The 22,673-nt window shown below is 34.2% G+C and overlaps 1 protein-coding gene across 3 annotated transcripts; it reads right to left on the bottom strand.

Annotated features, from left to right (window-relative positions):
- Positions 1–11,012: 11,012 nt before the first annotated feature.
- LOC143256837 (uncharacterized) lies at positions 11,013–18,220 on the bottom strand. 3 transcript variants are annotated; one of them, XM_076514581.1, is made up of 2 exons: positions 14,723–15,246; positions 11,013–13,455 (listed from the first exon to the last, which is right to left on the bottom strand). In XM_076514581.1, exons 1-2 carry the CDS (start codon positions 14,838–14,840, stop codon positions 12,401–12,403), a joined length of 1,173 nt encoding a protein of 390 aa, XP_076370696.1. In that variant the 5' UTR covers positions 14,841–15,246; the 3' UTR covers positions 11,013–12,400. The 3 variants fall into 3 exon arrangements, with proteins under 3 accessions (XP_076370696.1, XP_076370699.1, XP_076370697.1); XM_076514584.1 differs by lacking the exon at positions 14,723–15,246 and adding an exon at positions 17,063–18,220 and having other exon boundaries at positions 13,318–13,455; XM_076514582.1 differs by lacking the exon at positions 11,013–13,455 and adding an exon at positions 17,063–18,220 and having other exon boundaries at positions 14,849–15,265.
- Positions 18,221–22,673: the final 4,453 nt, after the last annotated feature.

The following is a 22,673-nucleotide window of genomic DNA, read 5'->3' as shown; positions in this document are numbered from 1 at the left end:
GTAAAAGAGTAGCCCAAGAGTTGGCGGTGGGTGGTGATGACTAGCTACCTTCTCTCTAGTCTACATCGCTAAATTAGGGTCGGCCAGCACAGATATCCCTCGTTTAGCTTTGCTCGAAATTTAAAACCAAAAACAAACAAACAAAGCATCACAATCCAAAATACAAAAATGCCTTCATACATACATACATACATACATATATATATATATGATGAAAATAGTGATTTGAGACGATGAGAGAACAAACTTCTTTAAAATGCTATATATAAACCTGCTGTCAACAAGAATTTTATCACCAATTTTTAAGCCTACTAATAACAAACATTTTTCTATCTTTTGGCGATCAAACTATAACAACATATACGATAGCAGTTTAGAGAAACTGTTGTTTCTCTCTCATCACGAATGTTGTTTCTGTCAACGTTCAGTTCAAATGACATGTTTTAATAATGGTGAAGATCACATTGTGTAACAACGTGTGAAAAACAAAAGACGTTTTTGAAATAATGTTTATATAAACCTATGGTATTGAATTCGCAATGCACAAATAAAAAGAAATAAAATAAATTATTTCCAGTGAATGTGATTTTTATCACCACATAATTGTGATAAACAAATAGAAAAAAACACTTCTTTCAATACCTTCTAAGAGAACATCGCCATGCAATATAACTTAATGAGCTACACTCTTTAAATAAAAAGCTGTGTTTTAATTATTTTTTTAATATCTAACTTGCATTTAATAAGTTTGTGTGTCGTTTCTAAAGAACTGAAACTTCAAGAAAACTTGTATCCGGGCCAGGCATGACCAGGAGGTTAAGGCACTTGACTCGTAATCCGAGTGCCGCGGGTTCGAATCCTCGTCACACCAAACATGCTTTTTCAGCTGTGGGGGCGTTATAATGTGACGGTCAACCCTACTATTCGTTGGTAAAAAGAGTTGGAGATGGGTGGTGATGACCAGCTGCATTCCCTCTAGTCTTACACTGCTAAATTAGAGGCAGCTAGCTCAGATAGCCCTCGTATAGCTTTGCACAAAGTTCAAACCAAAACCAAAGCTTGTATCCGAAAATTTGTGCTTTTTCTTTAAAATAAATGGAGTAAAACAGTTTTCATACTTGAAAAGGAAAATCCCACTATTCGTTGGTAAAAGAGTAGCCCAAGAGTTGGTTGTGGGTGGTAATGACACTAGCTGCCTTCTCTCTAGTCTTACACTGCTAAATTAGGGACAGATGGCGCTCGTGTAGCTTTGTGCGAAAATAAAAACAAACAAACACTAATGTTAAGGTACGTTTGAACAGAATTTTTTTTTTCGGTTAAAAACAAACTATTTCATAATAAAAGTCGTTACTTTAGATTAATTTATTTTTTGTTATATACAATACAATTATGATTTATAAACATAATGTAATTATAACATTAATTTTCAAACATTTTCTGATTCATTTAAAATATGGACGGACTGAAACCACCTAGAAAGGTAAAAACAAATACATTTGTACTATTGTCTTCGGTATTAGTTCAAAATATTTTTTCTTCTTTAAAGAGTCTACGTGTCAAAAAAGTCCATAAGTTTTATCATATACAGACTGTCATATACCTTGAAAAGATTTTCATGGCGATTCATAAAACTCTAATAACTCTGCCTTTATTTTTTTTAGTTCCTGCTTTGTGATTTCCTGAAACATCGTATTATCAGTAAAATCTTAACAGTTTATATGTAAAACACCCTACGACAATATTTGAAAAAGAAGTCGTTTTTAAAATAGCATTTTAACACAACAGTTAGAAATAAAACAGAATATAATATGTGTTAAGAGAAATTTTTTGTTTACGAAACACTGAGCTTGGTGCCAAAGTAAGATAAATTAGACCTTAAATAATGAGTAAAGATAAAAATAGAAGTGACTAAAACTGAAACATAAATGTTTCGGTTTAGAGTATGGAAAAAATCGAAAATTATTCACTAATCGAAAGCCAGTTCTGAACCAGAAATAATTAACAAAATAATACTAATTAGAGTAAAACAATATCATAAAGTAGCAGAGTAAAACAATATCATAAAGTAGCAGTTAGGAAGGTAGTAATTAGAGTAAAACAATATCATAAAGTAGCAGAGTAAAACAATATCATAAAGTAGCAGTTAGGAAGGTAGTAATTAGAGTAAAACAATATCATAAAGTAGCAGTTAGGAAGGTAGTAATTAGAGTAAAACAATATCATGAAGTAGCAGTTAGGAAGGTAGTAATTAGAGTAAAACAATATCATAAAGTAGCAGTTAGGAAGGTAGTAATTAGAGCAAAACAATATCATAAAGTAGCAGTTAAGAAGGTAGTAATTAGAGTAAAACAATATCATAAAGTAGCAGTTAGGAAGGTAGTAGAAGATATTTTTCGAAGCTCATATCACATCCAGTACAATATTCGAGCGCATATTTTTAATCCGTTTTCTGATAAGACAAGTGTGATAAAGGAACAACAATGGTTAACTTTCATATGTTATTGTAAGGTAATATCTTAAATGGTAAATATGTATGTTAAATCGTAAAAACAAGGTTTAATTATACAAATGTTTATTGGTGTTTTCATCCTTGTCTGATGAATGCTTAAGGCCTTGTTTAAAAGCAAAGACACAGAGGGTTATCTACTGTATCCACCACGAGGAATCGAGCTCCGGACTTGAGCGTTGAAAGACTGTAAACTTACTGTTTTCCCACCGGGAACCAGGGAGAAACGTTTACACCAGTTAAAAACATTTTCATTTTATTTATTTTTTTTTTTTTGGAGTGACATCTGGAGACATGCTCAGAGAAAAAGTTCATTTTAAACACTTTTAAAATTTTCAGTCATAGTTTTAGCCAATAATATTTTCAGGAGTTTGCATGTGTAGATTACAATTGATAATAAATCACTTGATATTTCATCAATTATCAGTAAGTTCATAACTGAAACAGCTGAAGACAGGTTATTTAAATTGTGGCTGAAAGTTTTGAATCGAAAAACAAAAATAGAAAAGATGTGAGAAATATATTCACTGTTACATTTTAATATGCGGTCATCAGATTTGCTCTCCACCATTTTGGAAGATGTCACTAGGATATAAGTAAGTGAACTGAGTCATGTTTGAATGAAGATCTTTTGGCTTAATAATGATCTAATAAAAGAAACAGAGAAAGGGAGAGAGTTTATTAGAAATAATTTACCTTAAGCTTGGGTCAAAGTTTAGAATGTGTTAATGAATGATGTTGTCAAAGTTGTTACACTTTATCATAAGTTCCTAAACTGATGTGAATAGATCACTATTGTATCAGATGAGTCTTGTCCCCGTCATCGGCATAACTGGTAAAAATATTAACAATTCATTTCCATTCAACTTTGAAAATATCATACGGGGTCGAATTCAACAGTTTCTTTGGGGTTTTTTTCCACAAAAGCTCTTTGTTCCTTACTTATCACTAGTGCTTGTATACTGAACAATATATTCCTCTTTCATGTTGTCTGACAGGAAATTGAATGGTATGTGGGTCACCACAAGATCTCATCTTACTTAATGCAAAGAACTGGATATTTTTATAAATCTTTTGATCTCTTTCAGTCGCCTTTTGGTATGACATGTGTAGAGTATTACAAGGACACCATACAACTATTTTTTTTGTTGAAACTGTCTTTTAATTGAACTGGAACTTCTTTCCATAAAGAGTAAGTTTTTAGTGCACTTATGCCCCCAGCTAATCTATCACAATCGACTTCACATCTGCTTAAGTACTGCATACAAGAAAGCACAAACATACAGATTAAAGGTCACCAACCATTCCTATGAATAACACCGTGGGAACCTAAGTCAAATAAGTATTATGATGTTCTACGGAATTTTAGAGAGCAGATATTGGAATAAAAACAACAACACTTATTCATTCACCGTATCCTCAAAACAGTTTGAAAAGAAAGTGACAGAGTGAGCTTCAAGTGTTAAGTGTAGTGCATATATCTGAAAAATAGAAATGTCTTTCAAATCAGGAAAAATATGCATATATATATATATGACCCTCTAATCTTTAAAGCACAAACTATCCATCTAATCAACTTAAATGTGACCATTTGAAATTTACCATCTCGCTCCTATGTGTAGTCAATGTTTTACAATTTCCTAAATCATTAGCGTACAACGGTTTTCTCCTAATACAGCAAGTAAACCAGTGAAATAAAAGGCAAACAAAACAATTCAAGACAATTAACAACTAACGAATTCACGAAAGGATTATCAGAAGGTAGAAAGAAGGAAGAAAATGAACCAAATCTTTAAGTAGTCAAAAATGACATCTTCAGTCAGAGACTCTCCAATCCAAAAGATAAATTATATTGGAAGATTTTCACTTCTTAAGGGATAAAGTTGCAAGAAAAACAGGTTTTAGTTATTGTTCTTTGGTTTGATATTTCATCAGATTTAATGTTTACAGAGTCGTAGTCAGTATTCTTTCCTTAAATAGATAAACTTTTATTGTTAACGTAACTACGCATGCTGATAAATATATTTCCTTGTTTTCTTTTTCTCTTTTACAAACATCAACACGTGCCAATGATCCGTTTTCAGCCTTTAATCTTCTAGTGCAAACACAACACGTACTGATGAAGCTGCCTTCTCAATTTCTCTCAGGGTTTTTAGAGCAAATCAACAATGCATGTTGACGAAACCCGTCATTATATATACCTGTGTGGACTGCTTCTGCAACCAATCCTTTAGTGGAAAGTTTATTTAATGGAAAGAAGCCAAACTACATTTTGTGAAGGAAGTGCTGTTTATTTTACGTCTAATTTTGCAGGTTACAGAATACATTTCCTTCACTTCAAACCTTTGTCCAGTCACGCTCAGTAATTATAGTTGTTCTCTTTATTGCTCGACACGTTGCCGACCAATTAAATACTGTATTCCTCACGTTGCCGACCAATTAAACACTGTATTCCTCACGTTGCCGACCAATTAAACACTGTATTCCTCTTTTTGTTCCTGTGCTAACTTACTTGATGACAATTCTATGAAGAAAAACATCACATATTTTATATCGGTAAGGTGCACGTTTTCATCTTAAAATGTCGAGCGGGTCCATGCTCATAGATGTTTTACTTACATTTGTCTAAATTATGTACGCACGCTTAAGTGATTGTGGGTCATCAGCTTTGTTGGATCACTTGTTATGAAGTCCAACCTGAGCTCAAAAATTAAGAGTGTGGTAAGGGGAGATGAGAGAATGTCGGTGGTGACTGAAAATCAAAAGGTAACGTCTAGCGGTTTGGGGGAAATTCCACACCCTTCATCCATAAACCTGTACACAGACAAATCGAAAGAATGACCCTAGCCTTTGTCCAGGATTACTGATGATTGATGAAACCCCCGAAACCGGTATAATTCAATGATAAGCGATTAGACTTCATATTTATTTTTAAATATTTCAAAGAGTTTATCAGCTTAATATTTCATAAGAATAAACTAATTGCATCAGTGCTACATGTTATTGAAATTTCTGTATAAATATAGAATCACCATATAAGTAAAAGACCATAAAACACCATACGTATAAAATAACACAATATGCAATACAACTGTATTGAAAAGTGCTTTTGAACTGAATTTTTAGCTCTACTGTTATTGTACTTTTGATTGCTCTTTGTTCTTAAAGTTATTGAATTTTAATAAGTTATATATTTCTTGAACGCTTGTTTACTCATTTATTTTACTCTCACTATATATTTCTTGATAGACCGTACTGTGTTTTGAAATCCAGGCACTCCGGGTTTCCTGTGTGGAATGTCCAAAAATGTCTGAGGCGTTAGTCATTTCATCCAGGTTTTACTGTGTTAACCCATATGATCAACCTGACCCTCACCCAAAACTCTTCCATTTTTCTCATCCTTGCTGTATTGGTATAGACTCAGACTTCTGTGTACCTTCTGCTTTTGATGTATCATCAACATGCAAATGTTATTGTTCCTGCTCTCCCTGTCATCACGTCGTCACCACTTTGACTGTTCTTCCTTTATTGCCTTCTTCACAAGTCGTCCTCGAAATGGTGATTCTTGTTTAGATATAACTTCTATTTTGCCAAATTTATTTGTCAATTTACCACATAGATCTTAAATTTTACTGTACTTGGACACTATATTTGAAAGTTACGAAATAATGTCCCCAGGTCAATATCCATCAAGTTCTCCTAACCCGTAGCAGTGTCATCATCAATAATTACAATAATTTACTTCTTTGCCCCTTTATCATCAAATGAACATATTAAGCCTGAGTTCAAACATCTACCTCTAGAAACTCAGTTATCCATCCCTCAAATAACAACTGCCATCTAAAACTATCTCCACAGTTTTCGTGTGTTATTGATTTTGTGGATCCTCCAATCACTGAACAGGTTATTATTTTTTAACTGCTTGAGGATAAGTTCAAGGTTCACTGGATCAGCAAGTTTTACAATTCTCTAGGTCTGACCTACCTCTCTTATGTCCTTTGTAAAAGCAATGATGTCACTGAGGTTTCTTGAACATATCTTTTTTTCTCTTGCGTCACAACTTTCACTTACCGTTTTCCCTCTTTATATTGGCCTACACGTTGTCTGCCAGTGCACTCAGTTGGAAATGACCCCAGTTTCTAATACTTGCCACTAGAGCCACCTTTAATATTCTGACAAATGCTGTAGTAAATCTTCTATATTGGATGATCCTTTCACAGTAGTTCCGGTCATTATCTCTGACCCAAACTCAGTTTTCCCTTCTTCTGCTCTAGAAAATATTCCTTAAAGTCTTCCAGTTTCATCAGCTGAAGATATTGCACATTAGTTATGTTTTTTTTTTATGTCGATATCATCAAGAAGTACGATAAAAACAAAACTTGGTAATCGTCAATTCTGAGTGCATGTTTTGCACATTACTAAACTAGAATAATTTTAATGATATTTGTGGTACTGAAAATAAACGAATCGGGCCCTTTAACTGTGAGCGTATGATAAAGTTTTAGGTTTTTATTAGGTGAAAATAATTTCTGTTATATTATGTGTACTAATAAACCATCCTAGAATTCCAGCTCCACCAAATGTTATAGTGAGTTCTTTTAACTCGAAAGCTAGAAAAGTTTTACATTTTATTAATTTTTTATATCTGGAACTACATTATCAGAGCTTCTTGGTTCGGGTAAGAAAACACTTCCGTATTTTCTTGCTCAATATTTATATTTGACATTGAAAGCGTTAAACAGTACTACGTTTACAAACTTTACCGCAGCAGGAACCGTGTTAATTCTTAATATGCTCCTGCACATCTGTTGCTATTAGTTAACTTTTCTTCCAAATATTGAAGCATAGAGCCAAATGCGCATGTGAGATGAAATACTACATTAGCTTCCCTGTTTCAAATTAAAACGTCACAAAGTTATTATATACTAAAAAATAAAAACTGTTGGCTGTATTTCACATACAGCTGTCTCAATGTTTCCAAAATAGCTTTAGGACACACCAAAGCAAGAAATATATATAGTGCAAATTTCAGAAGTAACAAACAATCTTACATTCTGCTGTCGAGTTTTTAGATTAGTCAGCAAACCTGATTTTAGCTTACATTAATCTAAAGTCACACCAAGGTGCCACTGTATTTAGTGTCTGAATTTACTTCGTTTTGTTATTATGAGAAAGAATCGCATGAGAACAAAACCAGTTACGATAAGATCATGAATAAGTTAATACATGTTTAATTTAATACCTCATTAGTAAGCATTAGAGTGTGGGGATCTGTAACCAAACAGGATTAACTGTCAGTACGAAGTTACTGAAACCGAGATATTATTAAAACATAAGTTGATAATCTTCTGTTTTGTCTGCTTATTTTTACTAAATTAGAATTACCTTAATGGTATTTTTCGTAAGGATTGCACATTACCTAAATTATAACTACCTTAATGATATTTTTCGTAAGGATTGCACATTACCTAAATTAGAATTACTTTAATGATATTTTTGATAAGGATTGCACATTACCTAAATTAGAATTCATTCATCTGCCACTCAATTCCTTTTAAGGAGCATAGGGCCGCAATCACTGCGATTTCTGTAACAGGTTTTAAGTGAGTAGGTGGTTAGCCCACTGCACCTAGCCGTCCCTAATTTAGTAGTGTAAGACTAGAGGGAAGGCAGGTAGTCATCACCACCCACCGCTAACTCTTGGGCTACTCTTTTACCAACGAATAGTGGGATTGACCGTCACATTATAACGCCCCCACGGCTGGGAGGGCGATCATGTTTGGCGCGACGCGGATGCGAACCCGTGACCCTCATATTACGAGTCGCATGCGTTAACGCGCTCGGCCATGCCGGGCCGAAATTAGAATTACCTTAATGGTATTTTTGGTAAGAAATGCTGAGTACTAAATTAGCATTACCTTAATGATATTTTAGTAAGGATTGCATATTACTAAATTAGAATTACCTTAATGATATTTTTGGTAAAAATTGCACATTACTAAATTAGAATTACCCTAATGGTATTTTTGGTGAGGATTGCACGTTACTAAAGTAATTCTAATTTAGGTAATGTGCAATCCTTACCAAAATTAGAATTACTTTAATGGTATATTTGGTAAGGATTGCACATTACCTAAATAAGGATTACCTTAATGGTATTTTTGTTAAGGACTGCCGAGTACTAAATTAGAATTACCTAAATGATATTTTTGGTAAGGATTGCACATTACCTAAATTACAATTACCTTAATGGTATTTTTGGTAAGAATTGCACATTACTAAATTAGAATTACCTTAACGGTATTTTTGATAAGGATTGCACATTACATAAGCTAGAATCACCTTAATAGTATTTTTGGTAAGTAAAATAAATAAATTCAGCCTTTTAAATGTGAGAGCGTGATAGCAATTTGTTTGTAATTACATGTGAAATAATTCCAGTTATATTACGTCAAATAAAAAGCCCTCATTACGAGCGAAACGCGTCTGGACAGTTGTAAAACAAAATATCAGACGTGTTTTTCTGTAATGAACCATGAGTTAGATACGTTAATCAAAACAGACTGTACATCTAAGTATATAATCCACTAAATATGGTTTTGCTATTTTGGTAATGACGCCCTCTAATAAACAACAAATAATTATCTAGATACTTTAACCTGGATTAGGCTATAATTTGTACTGGAGTCTTTACACACTTTAAAGTGAGTTATGTATGCATGCATTTTTTAATACAAATATTTTTCAAATAAACATATTCACACCTTTCTTGAATCATTCGAGTTTAAACGTTTGATATTCGATTCTGGAATAAAACAAATATACTTATTTGTATAAAAGCATTCATTTCTCCAAGTAAATAAATTAGTTCAATAATCATATAACTTACGAGTGAACAAATTCAATGACTTGTGAAAATTTGCATTAAAAATTCTAACTTTATTATTTCATCTTTCAAATAATTTTATTTAAATACACACACACACATTAGAAGGTGTTTATAATCCCAAAGCTTCTTTTATAAATTATACGTGTTAACATGGCTAACATCTTCATTCAGTTTTGTTGTTTCAAAATTTTTATTGAATTAATATATGTTTGCTACAGTTATGAAAGCAGAAGCGTATCTTTGAATATTGTTGCTAAGTGAGCTTTAAAGAATCTCACCCAAAAGATTTATAAACCAACGCACCAAGAGACAATATATATTATTGGTTTGCTACAGTTAGTGTTTTATAAGCCTCAAAAGTTATAACTGTGATAAACCCTTATTAATAGGAAAAGTACAGATATTTGACAAAGAACGTTAATAGATTCTGAACATTACAAACTGTTTAACTTCAGCAAATTAACTTAGAACTTTAGTATTTCGACGAAGACATCGCATATCAACGGAAAAAACTCACATATGAAAAAATAGATAACTTCCGGTTAAGTGAAGTGTACCTGTGCATCAACTCGAACTTAATTCGCTCATCGTGAACCGTCAATAAAATACTCGGTTCCAGAAGACTCAGTACTGCTTGTAAGTTTGTGAAACAAATTGTATATAAATCATTATTTGTAATAACCGCTAAAATAAATTGTGTTGTTGTTTGTATAATCAAATATACTTCTATTAAGAAAGAAAACTATATTTATCAATCTCGTTGGCAAATATCATAAACTTGATACATATCGACATTCAAGTGACTTCTAAATTAAAATCCAGCTATTTGAAATCGTTATACCTAATATACGTAACATGAGACTCTTCCGAGATAAATTATAACACGTAGCAATAATAAATTTAGGGACTCGTCCGGGATAAATTATAATAAATAACACAGCATAAAATTTGTCGTTTGTCTTCATATTTCAGATTGCTGAGAAATTATTGTTCAATGAAGTGTAATAGACCAGCATAATGGTTAGCGTGCTATATGTTAAATCTGAAAATCTAAGATTCGTGTCTCTCTGCAACAAATAACACACCTGATTTGAACATTTGAAGCAAAATGTAATACTGAGCATTGTTTGTTCCTTAAGCTTCAAAGGAATAAGATTTGTTTGTTTTGAATTTCGTGCAAAGCTACACGAGTGCTATCTGCGCTAGCCGTTCCTGATTTAGCAGTGTAAGACTAGAGGGAAGGCAGCTAGTCATCACCACCCACCGCCAACTCTTGGGCTACTATTTTAGCAAAGAATAGTGGGATTGACCGTAAATTATAACGCTCCCACGGCTGAAAGGGCGAGCATGTTTGGTGCGACGGGGATTCGAACTCGCGACCCTCGGATTACGAGTCGAACGATTTAACCCACCTGGCCATGCCGGGCCCGAGCTTTATGCACGAAGCTATAAAACATTATTTAGTGGAACTGGAAAACAATTTCAAGATCAAGGAATTGATAAAGAATATGATGAATACTCGGGATAACATACACTCTTTGATTTTTCAGCAGATAGATCTGGCGAAGATTCTCACTTTAATTCTTGGTGAAACAGAAGAACTTACGAACTCAAATATATGTTTTGGTAGTACTTTAATAAACTCTCTAAACATTTTAGAATACACAGAATTCCAGTCATTTTTAGAAACTGATCAGTCTCGAAACATCGTATCTGATATCTAAGAAGTTATGAATACATTAGAAATTTATTTAATACTTTTACAATACCTGTGTACACAAAAGACGTTTGGAGGTGTGTTTTCCAATGGCCAACTACCTGATCATGCAGAAAAACAATTGTATATTATCAATGTTAATACAACATAATCTGTACTTTAATCGAACTGAAACAGGAGAATATTTAGATTCTTTAGGATCACCTTCACATAATCTCAATACAAAAAACTTAATCAAGAAGAGCAGATGAATGTGGACTTAGAACAAAAACAGCACTGCAAGGACCATATTCATCTTTATGTGGACATTGCTGTATATATATATTATACTTGTCATCATGTCTTGAAACGAAAATTCTTATATAAATATGGACCCCACAGATATAGTAATGACAACTTTATTAGTGGTTTTGTTGCGAAACGTTTTCATGTAAATATGTCAGTAAGAGATGTGTCTTTTTCACATAGATCACACTGCAAAATCTTTATTGGAAGAAAATCAATCAAACGCTATAAAATTGTTTCCAGATTTTTTATTATAAACACGTTACCGAATATCTTTGAAATAATCATTTGATATATAATTAAAGAGTTAAACTGATGAAATAATAAAATTTAAATCATTGCACGATATTTAAATAAGCGTCTTTTTCAGGATGATTTACATATAAATGGTTAGGAAACTTAATAAAATACAGAAGTAATGAATTCGTGTTTTGAACTGATTGTATTAAATCTGGCCATGTTGAGACACGTTGTTACATTTCATGGACGTTATTGCCTCTGATATCATGATCACCTGTCATGGCGACCTAGCAGTATGCCCTCTGGCTTCACGTCGAGAATCTAGTATATAATCGTCTTTGACGTCATGTCCCTCGTCATGGCGCCCTAGCAACGCACTCGCTCTAATAACATCATTGTATCTACCCTTTCACTCCCTCCCCCATTGTAATACAACATATTACCATATTATCATACTAGGAAAATCAACGCTTCTCAAAATTAGCATTATTAAAGTATAGCCTGAAGCTTAACGAAGAGGTTTTCACAAAGATTAAATATTTATACAAGGTGGGGCAAAATATATTATAAATTGGGTACTATACGGTTGATACTAAAAAAAAAATATTGCAAAGACAACTGACACTAGTTTAATTGCTGTTTGTTTTAGAGTAGGCATTAGAAAGTGAAATAAATAAACAACTGTATATTCATTTTCTCTTCCGCTCTGTTCGTTGTTTTGTTACAAAATACTCTGTGATCACGTTAACTGCTTGAGACTAAACTAACTTGACTTTAGGTTAGTGTTTTCACACACTCCGTCTTCGTGTTTAACTAACAAGGACATGCGGGAAAAGGTTTTGTTACAGGTTTTACACTTGTACTTTTTCACGTCCGAATGTGTCTGGAGGTGAGACCGCAAGTTAGACCGATCAGCAAAAGCTCGATTACAGTGTGGACAGAAGAAAGGTTTCTCCCCAGTGTGTGTCCGGACATGACCTTGGAGAAGCCAGGGTCGAGAGAAAGCTTTCCCACATACACTACACTTACAAGGAAGAGTGTGAGTTCTAATGTGCATCTTGAGGGCCGGAAGAGAGGTATACACTTTATCACAGTGCTTACAACAAGAAGTTTTTTTCTCTGAAACCATGCAATGAAACTTTTGATGTTTGGATAGACCAATAAAAGTAGAGTAGCTTTTGCTACAATCGGAACACTCGTAGCGGGACTTCATTGTAGGTTTATGACGATTATTTCCGACGGTGTCATGACCTGAGTCACCGTCTGAGCTCCCGAGAGGCGACTCCGAAGAAACTGAGGCATGTCTTCTTTTGTGTACTAAGCTGTACAGTTCTTCTTGCCTTACACTATCTGTTTGCATACCAGAGTCTTGGAAAGTTGGACAGGGCGACGGTATGCTATAGTTGAATCTCGGGGGTTCCCTGCTACATGAAATATGACATGGCGAAGAAAGTTGCTCCAGCTGAACAGGTGAGGTCCTTTGCTCAAGGGTTTCAGGCAACGAAGACGAAGGGATGAGCGGATAAGAAGTTGAATAATACGAGTCATTAAAAGGGAGATAGGAAGAGCTAAAGCAATTAAACCATCTTTGAAGACCATTGGACTCTAAAGGCAAAGAACATTCATATGGTCCTATCATTGATATGCCTTTAAAGTGTGGTGTCGCCGCTGTCAGAACCACACACAGCTTACATTGACAATTAGTTGCAAAGTGAACATCTTCAGAATGAGTTCTTATGTGTGGCTCACGATGTGGACTGTATACTGTTAAATGTTTTAATCCCGGCATGAGATAGCGATCGAATATCATGTTCTCATCTAAAAGAAAGTATATATGTATTAAATCAAAAGGTTAGACACAATTAATAAATGATCAAACACTAATAAACAGAACATCAAATTATAGTTACTGCATGAAAACAGTACATGAAACTATAACCTGTATGTTAACTTAGAACGTTATGTTACAATTGATATAAAATAATGAAACTTCAAACCACAGATAAAATATGTTAAAACAGTAAATACAACCAGAATCACATCGTCAAGACAAAAAATCACGACAAAACATACAATTACAACACGTTTTGAAGAACAAGTAATCAAAGTATAGAATTTATCAGGAAATAAAATCCACCAATAAAAACGCATGAAAATACTTAAGAAACAGTTTATCGTGATAGCGCAAGACGAAAATACGCAGTATATCAAAGCAAATTAGGCTAGAAGATAAAAAAAACAGTAAACCAGAACAGAAAATATCATTTTCAAAAGTTATATATACAAAGTAACATATCGCAACAAGACATGACACTGCTAACAGTATTTAAAAATAATACATGCTCATATCGAACAACATGCCAAAACAGGACTCATAATTACAAAGAACACGTCATCATACATAACACTTTATCACAAACAGTGACAACTCTACAGTTTCACTGTTGGGAGGGTGGATGGAATGATTATATTTCATTAATCCCACTATAATTTGGAGCCCCTCTAATGATTCCTAGAGAAAATGTTTCTTTTGTCTACCCCTCCCGATAGCACCTTCTCTGTGCACAACCATGCAATATCTACAAAAACGTTTAGTTAAAGTTAGTTAAGCAGTCTGTGTTAGTAAAGCAACACACATTATCATTATTAATAACGTGTTCTTTGTTATGTTATTCATTGTTTTTTTCTTTTTTTGTTACTACAATTCGTGTTTAATGTCATTACACAACAGTAACACAATTTATATTTTGTTCCTCATAATATTTCGGTAATTTGACAATTACATTGTACTTGCTTGACGGTAAAACAAAAAACTCATTAGTATTACAGTTAATACCATATTTATGAGCTGTTTGGATCCCCGATGTATTTTACGTAAAAAGTGAGCGATTTTCAATTTGTGGATTAATTTGTGCAAAAGAGAAAGAAAAAATGACTTATGTTATATGAGAAATATATTTGTATGTTCATTGCAGTTATTAAAGCCTCGAAATAATTAATTACGGAAACCAAAGCATCTTACGATAGCGGCAGAATGATCTGTGTTAATTATAAAACATCTTCTAATTTAAAATAATATGTTTACCTTTTGATGCAAAGGTTATCGGTAGTAAGTAGCACTCCGCATTGATGTCAACGTCTTGTTTAGTTTTCGGAGATCCACTCGATAGCTGATTCTTTCTGATTAGGAAAGATTTGGGCATTCTACTTTTGTAGTTGTGGCAGCCCGAGAAACTAATTGTTTGATGATGTTTTCCTCACGAGAGTCATTTTCACGAAGTAGGAACAGCTAAACCGGCTCGTTTTGTGGCATACTGGTTTTGCTTTCTTGGCTTGATGCAGATATTACAAATAGACGTTACTAAAGTTTGCTTTCCGCATGCGAACACAACGAACCCAATGACAGTACCCATTTTTCTCCTCTCGCCAGTGCAAGATGGTTTAGCCAATAGTACACTCGCAATAACTTCTCTGGTAAGTCGCTATCCTATTAGCGCACTCGGAACACAACTCGCTATTTTGTTTCATATGTGCCAAAAACCATCTGAAGTCCGACGAAAAAGAGCAGCACGCTGGACCGACGCAGGTGAAACAGACGTTAGCGGACTAAGCTCGTGAGTCGCGTCTTCTGTAAATCAAAAGCCACAACACGTTTACAGTTATAAATGGAAGTAACCACAACACATTTATTCTTTATTTTCCCAAGGCGATAGATTTGTTTGTTTGTCTTTAATTTTCACGTAAAGCTGCACGAGGGCTGTCTGCGCTAGCTGTCCCTAATTTAACAGTGTAAGACCAGAGAGAAGGCAGCTAGTCATCACCACCCACCGCTAACCCTTTGGCTACTCTTTTACCAACGAAAAGTGGGATTTACCATCACATTATAACACCCCCACGGCTAAAAGAACAAGCATGTTGGGCGTGACGGGAATTCGAACCCGCAAACCACGGATTACAAGTCGAGTGTCTTAACCACCTGGCCATGCCGGGCACCATTATAGGAAGATTAACAACAATTGACTGTAACGATTATATTCCAAAATATCACGTGCAAAAAAAAAAAAAAAGAGTTTATGTAATGTAATAGCTAGAAAACATTAAAATAAATAACCTAATAATAGAATTACAGACAACTAATGTGTACTTACGCCTGTATCCTTAGTTTTTTATCTGTATTGGTGTATCTTTAGTTCAGAGTATAACTATGTGCGTATCGTTTAATTTAATGATACCTTTCTCCCATAGTCACTATGAAGATTTGAGTTATTCAAGCATATGTTATTACATAAAGTGCTGTTTTAAATATCTTTTAATATAAATAGATAAATGAAATAACAGCAGCTGGTTTTCTTTTATTGATCACATACACCTAGTTTTAAAACACGTGTCTGTTCTATTTTATTCGTATGAATAATTTAAGCTTGTCGTAAACGAGTATTCAATTGGTAATACTAAAGGCAGCTGATTATAACATAAAGAATACGCGATCAACATGCTTGAAACTAGTCAATTTCCAATAGTTTGCCCAAGTATCCCACCTCTGGGTCGGATGGCTCATCAGTATTCCAAACCACAGAGTGAGAACGTAAAACATGTCTCATAATTGTTTTTACTTTTACAATGAATCAGTAAATTATCTTCCTGCTCTCTTACTCTCACTCCTCCTGTCCGTGTGAGTGCAGGATGATACTTGTATATTTATTTCCTAGTAAAGTTGATAAAAAAAAAGCCTCAAAGTCCTCTTAGTTACTAGACTCTAACTAAGTTAATAGAAATGATAAATAGATAAATGTTTGAATAAATCATATTCTTAATTACGCCTTAATTACAGTCAAACATCGATATAAGGCGCTAGTTGGGTTCCAAAAAATTCGACCGCGTTGTATCTGATTGCGCCTTATACCGATTTGATTATATATTTTTTTGACCCTCGGGGTGAGCGATAATGCAAAATTTACGCGTTTTGTAGTGAAATAAAGAAGAACAAACAAAACTACTTACACCAATGATATAGCATTTTTTTATTTTTTTTTATTTATTTAACTCAATTTTAAGACTGAAATTAAATGTAAAAAGCAGAATTCTAAAGAAATTTATCGAATTCATTACTTTGATGGGGGCTGATATTCTAAAAGTAGTTCCGTCAGAGCAATCATGTGATCGTTTTTACGATTAGACGCTGATTAAAATTAGTTCAATTTTAAAAGTTAATACATATAGTAATTAATTTTGATAATTTATTTACTAATTATTAAAATCTAAGTACAAACTGAAGTCAAATAATTACCAGATAAAAAAAAATGTCATGGCAAAGTTTAAAATACGAATTCAGTACTGAAACAAAAACGGATTTTTCAAAAAATTTAATAACAATAAAATATAGTAAGCACATAAAACAAGTTGAAATGCACAAATTTATAGTTACTCAGTAGTCTTCTTTCTTTCAAAAGCCTCCAAAAGTGTCTGTTGTCTTCCTCCTTGGTTCCGCATCCTCTTCGCAGTTCTCATTAGGTCCTGGATCTGTAGTATCTTGCAAATTCCTAGATTGTGGTGTTCTGCCCAATATAGAAGTTGTTCTGTGTACTGTACTGCCTGAGTTGAGGTGATGCAATTCCTGAGTTCTTCTGGAATGGGGTCATCTTCTTCTTCTTCATCTGGAGTGGTAAAATCTGTGGGTGCTGCCGCTGGGTTCTCTATTGCTTTCTGGATCTCTTCATCTGTGAGGGGCGGCTGGGTAACTGGTGCTACTTCGTCAATCTCGGCCCACTGCTTCACAAGGGTTGTCAAGGGGAGTCCATCCTGGTAGTCTACAAACTTCCTTTCTGCCTCCGCTACTTCTTCTGCTGTAAATCCATGGAAAATGTCATCTTTTTCTTCTATTGGTTCTGGTTGTGGTTCTGGTGCTGCTTCTTTGAGTCCTTTATTCCAACAATTGATGATGGTGCTCTGGCTTATCTGGTTCCATGCTATGCTGCTCTTCTGTATCTTCTCTTGTACTGTGTAAGCATTCCTTTTGGTGCCTCTCTTCTCCATGGGTATAAATACGCTGTATGTTTAAAAAATATGAAAATCGCAGTCTGTCGCCACCGGATGATCACTATCCCATTCACTCACGACAAAATTGATTCGGTTGACGAAATTCTGCCTACGAGCTGGTGTTACAAGACCTTTCAGTTATTCGGCGATATTAGAATAAAAGGGAATAGCTGACGTCACAGATTTCCAAGAAACTATTTCGTCTGAAAGCTTCTGGGGAGCGAGCTGTTTCTTAGAAATTTATATGGTTTCAACATTGACGCTATCGTTTGCAGCACTTCATGCCACTGTCACTGGTGTATGAGTGTATATGACTCATCCTTCGTCATCCATCGGTCGATCAAGGATGACTTGTGGTTTTAATGAAAATAAAGTTTTGATACTTCTTGCCTACGCACTGAGAGCTATCCTATGACTGGCAGATTATGTACTTTACTGCAGTTGACAGCGCCAGGAATTATTACATGCAGGCCGGGGTTTGATCACAATATGCGGCGTGAAAACCATACAAAAAGATTGAAGTGGATTTGGTTTTTTGATTTTTGATCACATTAACCGGCTGATTACATTAAGCAGTGGTAATATTAAGCGGCGGCCTCTGTAGAAACCCCAAAAAATTTGGGGCCTAAGACCCCATCGCGCCCAACTGATTATCGCGCTTTATCGATGCGTTTTATATCGATGTTTACCTGTAATATTAATATAGACACAATTCGAGTTAGATTTTTATATAAATTCATCTGTACGTTGTTATTACGTTACGATCCATTACGTTATAAAATAAAACATTACACAGAACCAACAAAAATTAAATATCTACCCTTTGTTTATCTATATAAAGCCAGTGTATATGTGTGTTTTTTTCGTTTAGCAAAGCCACATCGGGCTATCTCCTGTGTCCACCGAGGGAAAAAAGCCTGTGTGACAATAGTATTTATTGGAAACTTCAGCTAATTAATAAACACCATTTACCACATCAGTTGAATAAGCTATTTAACCGACGAACACACCTTTGGTAATTACATTGTTATCATGACGTCAACGATAATAGGCAAAACTTCAGTGCTTAATTAATTTCCACAAAGACACCACAATAACTAACGCATATAATAAGCACATACGTGTATACGTACGCCTGTCAGTGGTCGTCTTTGGTCAGGGGAAATTGATGCAGGTGTCCCACCAGTATAAAGAATGCATCATGACGGTTATAAATTTGAAGTACATGCCTGAATGTTTTGCATTTTCACACAGCCCGTCGACTAGACGTTCTTACTGGTCGGAATGTGTATAATATGTTAATAGGTAGAGCTTTGCTATGCGCTACGAATTTTGTGTATCGGAGCCTATTACATGACCTTAAACCACAGAAAATTGTACCATCTGGCTGTAAGGTACGTGTAACGTAATCTCCCACGGTCAAATAAAATTGATCATTCGAAGTTGTCCGAGTCTTTGTCTGTCAATGACTCAAACTGCCTCTTCTTTCTAATACAACATTTTGTTTTTATAATCTTTCTCCGAACGATATATACTACATTCATGTATCTTTACTTCTTCCTGTCTGCATTTTTTTTTTTTTTTGGTACAGAGTCAGATTTGAGTGTCAGTGTCTTGAAGAGTTATTGTCTATCATAAATTTTGTTTGTTCAACAGTTTTCCAATTATTTCTTTCCTTAATTTGTCTTACTAGTTTTTCTCTCTTCTTTGTATGTTCTATTTATGTCCATTTTGTCTATCGTTGGTCATGGTTCAAAAATGCTGCTTTCTTATTCTTGCTTTCTCAACTCATTATTTTATTTCAGCCCCTTTGTTGTTTGTTTGTTATTTTTCTCATTTTCAACAGGTTCGTTTTTGTCATTTTTATTTTATCTTACGCTACTTTGTCTTGATTACTTTATTGTTGTTTCTAACACAGTTTTGTATTTTCTATTATAAATTCAACTTCCTTTTTCCCTGATATTTTATTATCATATTGTAATAGTTGAGCCTAGTCTAGCAACTTTATTTGTTTACTGAGCTTCGCTTAAAGTTACTATATGGCTATCTGAGCTAATCGTCCATAAATATTAAGTGATACATTAGAAAGACAGATAGTCAACACTGTCAGTCGTAGGATTGGTGGTGATTGCTGAAAGTTTGAGCATATTCATTGAAGGGCCTAACAACGTTAGATCAACAGGTTAGCTAATAGCAAGTAATGAAATACCCCAAACACATTTGTTTTCAAATGTAGCAAACTAACTATCAATGACTCAGCACAACCTGCTTAAGATAATGTGGATTAATTTGACAGTTTGCCTAATGATAAAATCTTATGAGAGAAAATCGCGGAAAATGTAATAACATGTCAGTCATAATATATCTGTTCGAACAAAGCCCTTCGTAAATTATTTAAATGTGATGATGATATTAAGGTTTGGGACGATGCAAGTTGTGAAAGGAATACTGCTGCTTTACAAAAATATTTGATTATTGTATGAATTGAGTGAATAAATGATATATGGATTTTACTTATAATAAATGCAAGATAACATATGTGGTATATCTTAATTTGAACTACGAGTAAAATTTTGATGTGAATAATAATTTTAACAGTTGTATGGAAGAAAAGTATATACAGTATAGTTAATTGTTTGGAATATTTTTCAAGTGTTATAGTTGATAAATAAATATCTAAAGATATCTAAGCAATGTGCTGTTGATAATATCAGGGAAAATAGGACTTTAAGTTATTTCTACAGAAATACTGAACACAAGTCTAACGACATTATAAGTTCATTGTATATGTCAGTTGTTATGCCATATTTGGAGTACCGTTTTTCATTTTTGCGTGCCTTACCTTATTTAGGTGTTTAAGGTTGTTAGATGAGCTGACCCTTTTAGAGTGTCGTATATATGCATAATATATCGTAACCAATAACTCGAATGACTGTTTTTTTCGCCAACAAATTTGACAAGGTGTATTGTCGGCGCGTGAATTGTTTGAAATCATTGTCAATTCCCGCTATTAAGTATTGGCTAAAATCATCAGCCTCTATGAACAACTGATGTGATGTAAACTAGTAAAAATGAGTGAATTATAATTTTTACCAATCTTATTCAAATCAAATAGGTTGTAAGGGTAAAAATTATTAACGCAATATCATTTATTTACTTTTAATACTGTTCGTTATTAGTTTATTTTGAATTACCTTTACTATGATTTAGAAGAAATGGTGAACTAGCAAGCTAGTCTTAACGTACACTCGTATTTTTCGGTCGGGAAGGGGTTAAGTGACCACAGAATCAACAGGAAAAGACTACATTATTAGTAAATGAATAAAAGAAAAGAATTACTATGTCGATCACACTATCTCTGCTAACCATCCATTGCCAATGAAGCTTTCCACTCATCATTTATGCTTCGATACACAAAGCAATGTGTCAAATTAGGCATAAAAAATAAATTACTTCATGGAAAAAAATAATAAAACAGTTGCTTAAAACCGAAAGACAACGCAGTAGTGGTACATAAAAGCATATGCTTGATATTCGAGTGTATGAAGCAACGTTATCGGAGAGTGCACTAGCACTCTATATATGGAGATGGCACGAATGACTGTATTAAAATAATGCAAAAGACATTTCGATTTCCTTCTATACAGGTTATGAGAAGCTGGATATGATTATCTGTTTGCATCTGTACTCTTTGTCTGAGGTATATGATGCTTTTCAACTATCCAGAGCATCACAAAGTCGAAAATCCTCGAATATCCAAAACCGATCTTTCTCAATATCGTTAACATCATTTCTCTTCAACAGGCCTAGTGCCGACCTAGTTCTAGCAGGAACTGTAATTTTTAACATCATTTGATAGAGCAGAATAGTCTTCACGTACTTTCTCTACTTATATTTTATTATTATATGCAAGATTTTAAATAATGATAGATTGTTTGTTTCTTTTCTGAATTTCGCGCAAAGCTACACAAGGGCTATCCGCACTAGCCGTCCCTAATTTAGCAGTGTAAGACTAGAGGGAAAGCAGCTTGTCATCACCACCCACCGCCAACTCTTGGACTACTCTTTTACAAACGAATAGTGGGATTGACCTTCACATTATAACGCCCACAGGGCTGAAAGGGCGAGCATGTTTAGTGCGACCGGGATTCGAACCCGCGACCCTCAGATTACAAGTCGAACGCCTTAGCCCACCTGGCCATGCCGGGTTCTATAAAGAGAGAGAAAAGCAATCACAATTCTTGTGCAAAACGATGTTATTCCTTTTCGAAATTAGCTTTTTTACATAAATCTACTGTTCGTTTCCAAAGTATAAGTACAAGATGAAAAAGGAATTGCCAGCCAAATAATAGACAAAGATTAGATGACTTTCAAGTGTAGAATACTCCAATCTTACTCTGTACACTATGCAATTGGTGTCTTTAGGAAGCCAACCTCTATATTATATTTGAAATAATACCAGATTTTCGAATCGTAAAATGTAAAATAATCATAAAAGCAGTATTCTAAAGTTAACTAAAGAAAGTTATAATGATGGAAGCTGAGATTCTATTCAAACACCGAGCTTTCGGTCGACGAAGTGGAAAGCCTGTATTGTAAGGATTTTATTCTCCATCTAAAGTTGAAACAGTTTAGTCTGCTATGTGACGATCAAGTGATATGTCCACCTCCAACTTTATTTTGTTTTGTTCTCTTTTCTGCAAGTTCAGTAGCCACCACAACATGCCTTTTTTATTTAACTAAAACGATTTCCTTATACTTATATCAAGAAAACAAGCTCTTAGTGATATGGAAAATTAATCATAAATGTAATATTTGTTCAGTTTAAACTTATAATGCAACATATATCTATATGCATTATTGTGCATATTACAATTCGTTTTAAAGGCAAGAGAGATTGTAAATTTTCTATCATTATTCGTAAATTGGTCATTCATGATTTGCTGCACGTGAAACTGACATACTCCTCGATGATGTTCTTTCTTCCAAATCGCCTGCTG

This window comes from Tachypleus tridentatus, chromosome 7, assembly GCF_004210375.1.
Source record: "Tachypleus tridentatus isolate NWPU-2018 chromosome 7, ASM421037v1, whole genome shotgun sequence".
NCBI lineage: Eukaryota > Metazoa > Arthropoda > Merostomata > Xiphosura > Limulidae > Tachypleus > Tachypleus tridentatus.
Note: the sequence above shows the minus strand (reverse complement) of the source record. Positions and strands in the feature narration are given on the sequence as shown.

Excerpts from the sequence above, each read along its gene's own strand:
- LOC143256837 (XM_076514581.1), bottom strand. The coding sequence starts at position 14,840 with ATGCCCAAATCTTTCCTAATCAGAAAGAATCAGCTATCGAGTGGATCT. Across the intron at positions 13,456-14,722 it reads GATAACCTTTGCATCAAAAG|ATGAGAACATGATATTCGAT; the intron begins GTAAACATATTA and ends ACTTTCTTTTAG.